This window comes from Rutidosis leptorrhynchoides, chromosome 11, assembly GCF_046630445.1.
Source record: "Rutidosis leptorrhynchoides isolate AG116_Rl617_1_P2 chromosome 11, CSIRO_AGI_Rlap_v1, whole genome shotgun sequence".
In the NCBI taxonomy this organism is placed as follows: Eukaryota; Viridiplantae; Streptophyta; class Magnoliopsida; order Asterales; family Asteraceae; genus Rutidosis; species Rutidosis leptorrhynchoides.
Window position 1 is genome coordinate 49,389,451 of NC_092343.1, and position 10,903 is coordinate 49,400,353.

The 10,903-nt window shown below is 35.6% G+C and overlaps 1 protein-coding gene across 1 annotated transcript; it reads right to left on the reverse strand.

The window, feature by feature from the left end:
* Window positions 1-7,082: 7,082 nt before the first annotated feature.
* Window positions 7,083-8,316, reverse strand: LOC139874546 (receptor-like protein 9DC3). Its single transcript, XM_071861966.1, has 4 exons — window positions 8,111-8,316; window positions 7,898-8,002; window positions 7,289-7,804; window positions 7,083-7,161 (listed from the first exon to the last, which is right to left on the reverse strand). Exons 1-4 carry the CDS (start codon window positions 8,314-8,316, stop codon window positions 7,083-7,085), a joined length of 906 nt encoding a protein of 301 aa, XP_071718067.1.
* Window positions 8,317-10,903: the final 2,587 nt, after the last annotated feature.

The window sequence follows — 10,903 nt, forward strand, 5'->3', positions numbered from 1 at the left end:
GGAATTACAAAGTTATTTTCGGTAATAACAATGCTAAAGGAGCTAGCACAGATGCGTGTTAAACATTTACTCAATTTTCGAAAGTTTTTCAGGTGCATAAATTTATGCAAGGATCTTTTCTTCCATAGATGAGGTGCGTTTGGTTCAACGTCTCGATTGAGGTATTTTCAAGAATCATGAAGATTTGTATATGAATTGTAATTGTCGAGGTACAAATGAGGTTTAGGATGAAATCAAGTGGCAAACTTGAAGAATTGTTTAGTTTCATATGTTATAATCAATATTTTAATTCATTTTTAATTGGTCAAAGTTAGCAGTCCAATAGTCCGATAATCCAATAGTTCAATGATTCATATATAGTTTTATATATAATATTCGAATTAAATAATACGTATCGTGACCCGTGTACCGGTCTCGGTGTCGATCACAACTCAAAGTATATATATATTTTGGAATCAACTCCGACCCTGTATAGCCAACTCCCACCTTCACATATAGAGTGTCTACGGTTGTTCCGAAATATATATATAGATGGGTCGATATGATAAGTCGAAACCTTGCATACGTGTCCCGTTATTTAAAGTGCGTAAAAGTAAATAACAGAAATTAAATGACGATAACTAAAATTGCGAGAATGTAAATTGCGATAAATTAAATGTTAATCAGTTAGCTGGGAACAGTTAGCCGGAACAGTTAGCGTGAAATCCTATCACATTTCCAATTAATTAATTCGTTTGTTTCTAACACTTTTTATTTTTGTCCAATGTTTTCTTCGTTATGCCACTTGTTGGATTCTGATAGGTCAAAATCCAATTATGAAATTTGAATAGAAATGGTTATTCTGTGGTGAACGGATACGTATATCGGTAGTTGTAAGTAGGATAGTAAATGATCGTTGAATCAGATTCGAAGAATGTACAGTGTAACTTATTAATGTGAATTCTAAATATTCCTCGGGTACTACCCACCCGTTAAAATATTTTCATCATTAACAGTTTGTACAAAAGAATTTTTAATTACAATCTTTATGAAAATATACTTGCATATATATTTTCTTCGGATGTAATTGTGAATTTAATGAGTCAATAGGATATTAAACTCATTTGATTTATTGTTATCACTAAATTACATGATCTCTAAAACATTAGAGATTACATAATCGTCATGTCGAACGTAGATAAATGAGGTAGAACGATACGTAAAGCGAAGATAATCGATGTAGATCGATGTTTAGAACGAAGTTCATACTTGAAGTACAGATGATGATATTGAGGCGTGTGATGTTGATATCCGAGGTACAGATCGTGATGTTGAGATTTACGACATGATTGTGGTTGGGATGATAAGAGTATTGTCGACGTTGATGATGGTGGTACGGAGTATGCTGCTGGTGATGCTGCTGGTGTTTGTAACCTCCGCACTAGATTCTCCAAAGCCATTACTCGAGCACGTAGTTCGTTAACTTCTTATATTATGTCGGGATGGTTGACGTTTGAAACGAGCGGGTGAGTAAGATTCGAAATATAGGATAATATATACTCGTAACGGGATACTTTTAGAAATGAGAGGGTAAATGGTTTCTCGAACAGGTTCACCGGTAAGCGTTTCAGGTTCATCGCCAAGAGGATAATTTGGTGAATGGAAAGGATTCTTGATGTGAAATGATTTTTGGATATCGGATGATATTCTAACTATATAGAATATCTACATATATATTACTAAAGATTTTGTAGACTACAAAAGAATTTGCGGCATATATCAGGCAAATCTACAGATACGCCAAGATAGGAATTATCAGATACGCTAAGATATGAATTTTGTCTATACACTATCGATGCACTAAATGCAGTAGGACGTGTCTAGACTAAAGAATGATAAGCAGGCAATTCCCTAAGGATGATAAGCAGATGGTTTTCGACTAGATATGATAAGCAAAACTTTTGACATGTAAACACGGTCGAAGTCCAGACTCACTAATGTATCCTAACAACTACCAGTTAGGCACACTACTGGGAGACCTGGTTCACTAAGACCAACGCTCTGATACCATCTGTGACGACCCGTCCTTAACCCCCTGGACGAAATCAACAACATCTGGTTCCATTGCGATGCTCGACTGTAACACCCTAGGCAAATCCCACATCGCCCACGGACATGAGTGATCATGGGATTATAAGGTAATACTCACGCTTAAATGACACAACGCGTTTTGGGATCACAGGCAGAGCAGATGTGTGAGTACGCTGCAGTTAAGCGTGCTCGGGCAAGAGCACTACTAGGATGGGTGACCTCCTGGGAAAGTGCTTCTTGTGTGTGGTCGCCAAGAAAAAGCCGTGCGCCTGCGGGCAAAGCGGACAATATTGTGGTCATGTTAAGCTGGGGTGTTACAGAATGGTATCAGAGCCACTCATGTGTCGTTGGGGGTGGTGGGGCAAACCTCATCGAGGACGATGAGTCCCTAAGGGGGGGTGAATGTAACACCCTAGGCAAATCCCACATCGCCCACGGACATGAGTGATCATGGGATTATAAGGTAATACTCACGCTTAAATGACACAACGCGTTTTGGGATCACAGGCAGAGCAGATGTGTGAGTACGCTGCGGTTAAGCGTGCTCGGGCAAGAGCACTACTAGGATGGGTGACCTCCTGGGAAAGTGCTTCTTGTGTGTGGTCGCCAAGAAAAATCCGTGCGCCTGCGGGCAAAGCGGACAATATTGTGGTCATGTTAAGCTGGGGTGTTACATCGACTCCAAGTAATGTTCTTAACACGAGCAAATGCACAGCGGAAGACTTAATCCGTACCTGAGAATAACATGCTTTAAAAGGTCAACATAAAGTTGGTGAGATATATAGGTTTGATGCTAGCAGCGTAATAACTATGGACCACAAGATTTCTTATGTAAACATTTAATAAAAATATTCTAAGTGGTTGAGCACTTGGTAACCATACTTAACATTTAATCACGTCGCATATTCCCTTTATTATGAAATCTTACTACACCGTACCAAGTGTAGTCACAAAACGAAGTACTGTGCAACCGTTGAATACTGGTCGTCCAGTCCGGTTGGGGTTGTCAGGCCCGATAGATCTATCAACAGGATTCGCGTTTACAATACCGCTGTAAATAATAGTTACCAAGCTACAGGGAAATATGCCAGTGGTACAAATCAACGTAGAATATATTTTTTTTTCAGTTACTTGTGTCCATAACGTAAAACATTTATAAAACAGCGCATGTATTCTCAGTCCAAAAATATTTAGAGTTTAAAAGGGATCTATATACTCACCTAATGTATTTTGTAGTAAAAATACATATAACATCATTGATCAAGTACAGGGTTGGCCTCGGATTCACGAACCTAAATCATTTATTGATATTAATACACATAATATCATGTAATAATAATCAAACTAAATTATATATATATATAAATTGATAAGTTTAATAATGCTTATAATGTTATTAATAATGATACTGCTTGGTTTTTAATAAAAATTTTGTTTGAAATAATAATACAATACTAATAATATTAATACCAATAATGTTAATACTAATAATCTTTATAATTTATTTATGTTAATGATAATAATTTAATAGTACAATAATGATAGTAAGTAATAATAATAATAATAATAATAATAATAATAATAATAATAATAATAATAATAATAATAATAAGAAAAAGACTACCTTCAAGAAATAAAATTTGCCAAAAAGAATGTTGCCTGACTAGGGACTCGAACCCCCGACCTCTAGAATACCCATCCCTCATCTTAACCATTGGACTATGGCTCGTTTTTCTGAATTAATTAATACCCGAATCCTTTTAATCCTTCATTCGGCCTGGTTTGTAATTTAACTTCGGCCCAACCTCACAAGCCCACTTAGCCATTAATGGCCCAATAACGATTGCAAAATAGATTACAGTTTCGGTATTCAAAGTGTAAACAGAAAACGTGTTCCAACAACCCCACATCACTATCATTATTATCGCCTTTTATTTTCAAGGAAACCAGCTGTAACCCTTCTAAATAATTAAATGGATCATTAGTTTAGGTGTTGTCGGTAGAATAAACATTAAAACCCATAACCACAGCCACTTCGTCGCATAAGAAACTTTAATTCCATAATAGCCGAATTAATTAGGGTTTTACAGTGATCAAAAATGGCGGTTCTTGCTTTGGTGTTCGTGGTTAGCGGTTGGGACAGAAATTAGAGTGGTGATGAAGTTAAGATGGTGGTTTTCGAACGAGATTAGAGAAATGAGAGGGATTGATGGTTCTGTGATTGTAGAGATCGATGGTTTTGAAGGGTGGAAGAGATGCTTGATTAAAACATGGTATGTATATATGTATATCTATATCTTTGAACATGTATATGTGAATTTATATATATACAGATGTAGGTGGCGATGGTTTGCAGTTTGGGTGGTGACGAAATTCAATGATGAAGGAGATAGTAGTGTGTGAGTTCTCGGTGTTCTAATAGTGGTTTGATCAGAAATAATGGAACACAAACAATTCAAGAGTTGTAACGATAACTTATTTGGTTGTGTATGTAAATCGAGCAATAGGTTGTAGTTGTGGTTTTGGAGATTATCAATAACAGTTAGCAACAATGGTTGAGTGAAGATAGCTGAAAAAAATGAAGAGGATAATTAGTAAAGAAGAAGAAAAACGAGATAGAAGGAGAAATGGGTGAAGGTGAGTTCATAGTGGTCGATGGGTCTTTGCTTTACATCCGAGGTGGTGATGATCGAATATAGGTTGTGAAGTGGTGATTGATTGTGGTTTGAGTGGTTCCATGGTGGTTCGTGGATGTGGAGAAGAAGGGTGTTCAATGGTGCCTTGGATTTTGAATAATATTTGAACTGTGAAACAAAAGTAGAAGAGTAGCGGAGTTGCAACTTTGTGGTGGTCTTCGGTTGTTTGAATGACAAGAACAGAGGCTATGCTAACGTTTCTCTCTTTTCTGTTTTAATTCAATTATTTAGAGACTGATAAGGTTAATTGTATTTGATGTTAGATAAAATAAAGTCTGACACCCATTATTTAAACAGGTAGAGAAATAAAATAATGAATCTTGTTTGCAATTGCAAACAGGAGTTTTGGATTCATCCATTTGTTTTAGCTCTTAATTTGTACGATCGAATAAATCAGATCCATAATCGACCCGACAGGAAAAAGTAAATCAAATAAAGTTGATTGTGAGGTAAAACAGGATACGCCATTAATTATCTGAGTATATGTATAATTGTATAAACCACCGCATAGTATTTATGTATTTATCCGTATATATATATATCTATATCTGTATATACATTTATATATATAAATCTGTATTATATATATATGTGTATGCATATAGTCATATATAAATCGAATCTAACTAATATTAATAGATGTCAATGTATTATTAACATTTATATTATATATTAATAAGGATACTAATATCATAATAATAATAATAATAATAATAATAATAATAATGATAATAATAATAATAATAATAATAATAGGAACAATATTAGTTGTGTAAAATAAATTATATAACTCAAATAAAAATATAATTAGTATTTTTTTAATAATATTGATATTTACAGAATTATATATATCTATATCATTCATTGATTCATAACAACATATAGTTATATATTCACATATTTATTTACACACAACAGTTCGTGAATCGCCGAGCACAATCAAAGGGTAATTGACTATCTAAATATAGATTTCAAACTTTTCTAGACTCCACATTACAGATTTTGCTTATCGTGTCGGAAACATATAAAGGTTAAGGTTTAAATTTGGTCGGAAATTTCCGGGTCGTTACAGTACGCAACTGTAGTTGTTTCTTTACAGCAACAGCGTTCACCCAAATGGGCTTACAAAACGTGAATAAAACTTATTGTTAATATTATATGATAAGTGACTAACTTGATGTTTGTATTGTGATTTTTATCTTGAAGGATAAGAGAATACTCCTGGTTCATCAACAGCATAAACATCAAATTGGTAGTCTTATAATACTCAGGGACTAACACCCTCGATAACAGATGTTGATGGCAGCTCATCAAAGAAGAAAAATGAAAGATCTCATCAGCAAGCTCTGTAGTATATGCTTTGCTTCAATAATATATGACTAATGGTTTGTATAGTTTTGGAACGACGCTCATATGTATAGACTTCATCTTAGTAACAGTCAACGAGTCCACGAGTCCACCACTGTAATATGTAAAACTGCATCAAATTCGCGCAACGAAATGCACGTACGCAGTTCATGATTTTTGTGTATTAAATTACATAAATTTTGTTGTTGGGCATGTTAACTGTATTTAGCTTAATATGTTTATTATTAGTGTACGTATTATTAATGGTTGATGTAGGTTTATTTGTTATTTTTTATTGCAATAATTTAAAGTTAGTTATATGTTTTAATATATGTGTATGGAATATTCAGTGATAATATAATCCCTCTTGGTGCACTCACGTTAATATTAATAATTCTGTAACAAGGTAGTAATGTATACCGATCGACATGGTGAGTTGTTATTGTTATCCGTTTTAGCATGGAGGAATTAAGGTCGTTAACGTATATCGTTTTGTGTAGGATGATGAGTTCGATGTGAGATATGGTGGTGTCAGAGTTAGGCAGCTCGGTGCAACTGCAGCTCATTGTATTATGTTCGAATTATTATGCAAATATATCACACAATTGACTACTTAATGTACAACTATAACAAAAGACGTTATAGTACTTAAATTGCAGGTAGCTTCTATACCATATGTTACAACTGTAACAAAAGACATTAAATTGAATAGTGAATATTAACGTATTACGAATATTAACGTATTACTATATCAACTTTTTAAGCTACCGTGCAACGCACGGGCTATTAAAGCTAGTAAGACATATAAAACATTACGTGAGTTGGGTTCGAATGCTTATATATCATGCAACTTGACTTCTTAAAATAAACATTTATCATATCACTACGTCTCTAAAGCAACACAATTTAACTCATAAGCTTCTCTAAGTCCAAATGACAGGTACAACTCCACAATATAATTATAATTATTCAAAATACAAAACAAGGATATGTATCCAACTTAGCATAGTCTATTCCAAACAACCCAACTCCATGCATAACCTTCTTCCTGCATAAAATTTGAAAAGGAAACTAAGCAGTTTAACAATTTGTTGAAATAAGAAAAGCATGAAATTGTACCTTTCGGACACTAACTTTATTATCTTCCAATATATAAGTATCTTCTCTTGGTTTGCCTTTTTTGGATTAAATGTACTCCAGCATCAGCAATATCATTAAACCACTTTGGTCTTCTGGTTGATAACATAATATATCCCATGATCAGCCCAACAAAGGTTCCACATCCATATCCCATCATAACAACTCTCCATGTGAAACCATTGTAGACAACATCTTCTTCTTCGTCATCTTCAAGTTGTGGATGCTCACTGCATTTGGGCAACGGAAATCCACAGAGTTTTGGATTACCTTGAAACGAGGTCATGTCGAAAGTGCTAAATTGTGTTCCGTCCGGAATACGACCCACAAGGTTGTTTTCAGAGAGATTTAGATATTCAAGGTTTGTAATACCGGCAATGCTTTTAGGGATCTCTCCTGTTAGTCGGTTACAAGATAAGTCTAAAGATTCAATCTCTAAGAGATTCCCTAGAGCATTCGGAATTTCGCCTTTAAGGTTGTTGTGGGATAAGTTGAGCACTTTCAGTGAAATAAGATTACCAATGACATTTGGAATATCTCCTTCAAACTTGTTACTGGATAAATCAACAATCATATAGTTAACAAAAAAAAAAAATTCAAATGGGAGGTCCAGACCTTTTACTGTCATAACGACGGGATTATAGTACTCAATGCCAGAAATGTTCAAATATTCAGGCATTGCGCTACCTCTTATAACATGCTTCATGGCATCGAAATTTTGAAAGAATTTTTCCTGAAGTTGTCCCACAAACCTATTATGAGATAAGTCAAGAACTAACAGACTTTGGAATGAAACGTCAACAACAAAAGAGGTTGCAATGGGTCCATAAAACATGTTTGATCTTAGGTTAAGAAACTACAGGTTCGAAAGACGTCCCAACCAATCTGGGAATGTACCATTTAAGTTGTTTTCCAAATCAAGAACTTCCAAATGATGACAATTGGATAAAGAATTTTGCAACTCTCCTTGTAAATTATTTCCCTTCAAAATAAGACCTTGTAAGGTTCCACTATATCCAAGCGTGTTTGGAATCGTGCCACGGAAATCGTTATCCCCCAAATTCATCAATTCAAGAATTGAGGCACTAGAGAGAGAGGCGGTGTATGGCAGGTTGCGACATCTACAGGAGTACGGAGGCGGTGTATGACGGCTACGATGGTAACGGCTACCGGAAACAACAATCAAGGGTAAACAACAAACGAATCACTTCTTTCTTGTTTTTCAATTATCCAACCTCTTGGAAGGTGACGGATCTATGGCGATTATTCAAACGTCATGGAAATGCTTCTGAGATCTACATGGCCAAGAGATGTCTCCCCAGTGGACAAAAGTTTGGATTTGTCAGGTACGTTGACGTCCATAATCCGGACAAATTCGCAGACGAGATGAGAAAAATCAAAATCGGGGATCTCTACTTAAGATTCTATCAATCAAAGAATGAAAAAACTGCTCCTCCTACCATGAAAAAACAAGAAAACTCAAGTTATCATCGAGAGGAATTCCAAAAGACCGTTTCGAAGGGTGATAATTTTAGGGATGATCGATCCTTCAACGATGTTGCCAAAGAACCATGGAAACCTTACCCAAACCATAAACTTAATCAAACAAATAATCACCAACACCCTCACCATTCATTCCACTATTCAGATTCAAACTTTCCAACCCTCCCTACACGTCACTTTCAGTCCTACCCAAAACCCATTACTGTACCACCTCCTCACACCTGTAACCACCATCATAAACCACCCCTAAACAAACACAAATAGCCAACTCTTTTCCAACCTAAACACTACCCAAAAACACACAATCAAAACCGAAGTAACTACTCTCCACCTCCAACTTATAAACCGAAAACAAACATTCCATCTACGAATATACCACCTTCCAAACAACCCCCTAACCCACTTGACGACTTCATAACCAATACAAACATGAGCAGAGGAATAGAACTTGATGATAAGGAAAACTATTCTGAGGTCTTTAAAAGAACTTTGGTAGGTGAAACCTCCAATTTAGAGATCTTAGAACAACTAACAGATCTTTGTAATGAGGAGGGTCTTTCAAACTTTGTAATCAAATACATAGGAGGGTTTGAAATCTTGATTATCTTTGAATCCGAATCAACAGTTGAAAACATATTAGCCAATGAACATCACAATATCAAGAGATGGATTCATAACATTAGACGTTGGAATGACAATCATACATATCCAGGACGACTAACTTGGGTTAGTGTTTATGGGGTATCAATCTCACACTGGACAGAAGAGACATTCAGGAAGATTGCTTCATGGTGGGGTCCAATAATTGAGACAAAAAATTGTAGCATTACGGAAAAAACGCAAAATCTTATTGCTGGCAAAATACTGGTTAAAGTTAAATGTTATAATCCAATTCAAGAGATAATCAGGCTCAAAACCAAATCAACAATTCATTATGTTAGAGCTTTAGAGGAATTCAGGGATATCGTTGAATTAGATACGGATGATGAAGGGTCCTGTTGGTTGTCAGATAATGAGTCTTTAGTGGATTTCAGTTCAGACGATGAATCAGTACCGGAAACTGAAATTCCGGCAAGAAAGGAAGACAAAGAGGTGGGAGATGGATCATCTAAATGCATGGGAACTAATGAAAATTTTTTCCCCCGCAATAGTGCCAACACAGTCCCCAATGAAGGCGTGGAACAGAATAATAATTGTAAAGGCACCGAAAAAAAAAGCAGAGAATTTGAAATGCTCCAAACTGGGTCCCACATCCACACTAATCCAGGTAAAATTGTCGATGATAATAATTCTTATACATCCCCTATTCCTAACGACTGCAATTCAAATAAGCCTAATCCAATAGTCAAAGAAAACACGCATGTTAATCCAAGAATCTCTTCAACTAAAGCCCAGTCCCCTTCTAAACATTCTCGGCCCATTAACGACTCCCCAAACCCACTTACTATACAAAATAAAAAACCTATTAATCAGCAGACCCATTCTTCCATCTCTAAGTCCACTAAACAACAGAATCTTTCTATTCCTACTTCACCAACCAATTCAGATCCTAAAAACAATTCTATTAATGAATCAAGCCAACCAAGTCCTATTCGAGTAACCAACCTTTTCGATAACCATGTCCCAAGCTCCCATAAGAGTCCACAAAATAAATCCAACTCGTTTCAAAAACCTGTGAACATTTCACCAACATATCCTACACAACACACCTCTACTAATACCCAAAACAGAAAAAAGAAAGGAAAACTTAGCCACACATCCTCATCTAAACCTTCTTCCACCCCTACCAACTGCTCTCGAAAACTACAGTCGAGTAAATCTATTGGCATACAAAAAATGTCATCTAGATTTCTTCAATTAAAAAATCAGGCCAGTCATGTCCACAAATCAACCAATACCTCCAACGTGTCCTCAAAATCTAGAAAAAGTAAAAAATCAAAAAGCTCCTCCCTGGATTCAACAGCTAGTATAGGTCTAAATGAATATGGGAAGAAACTTGGACTTCATTGGGAGGAAAAATCCCAGTGACCAGTTTTTTCCTACACCTTCGTCTATTAATGTTTTTTAATGAAGTTAATGTCTTTCAATATTCGTGGTTTTTGTGGAGAAGACGGGAAAGATAGCAAAGTCGGATGGTTTAGGCAGATGCG

Excerpts from the sequence above, each read along its gene's own strand:
- LOC139874546 (XM_071861966.1), bottom strand. The coding sequence starts at position 8,316 with ATGAATTTGGGGGATAACGATTTCCGTGGCACGATTCCAAACACGCTT. Across the intron at positions 7,805-7,897 it reads TTGAACATTTCTGGCATTGA|TAACAAGTTTGAAGGAGATA; the intron begins GTACTATAATCC and ends TGATTTATCCAG. Across the intron at positions 7,162-7,288 it reads GTACATTTAATCCAAAAAAG|GAAGAAGGTTATGCATGGAG; the intron begins GCAAACCAAGAG and ends AATTTTATGCAG.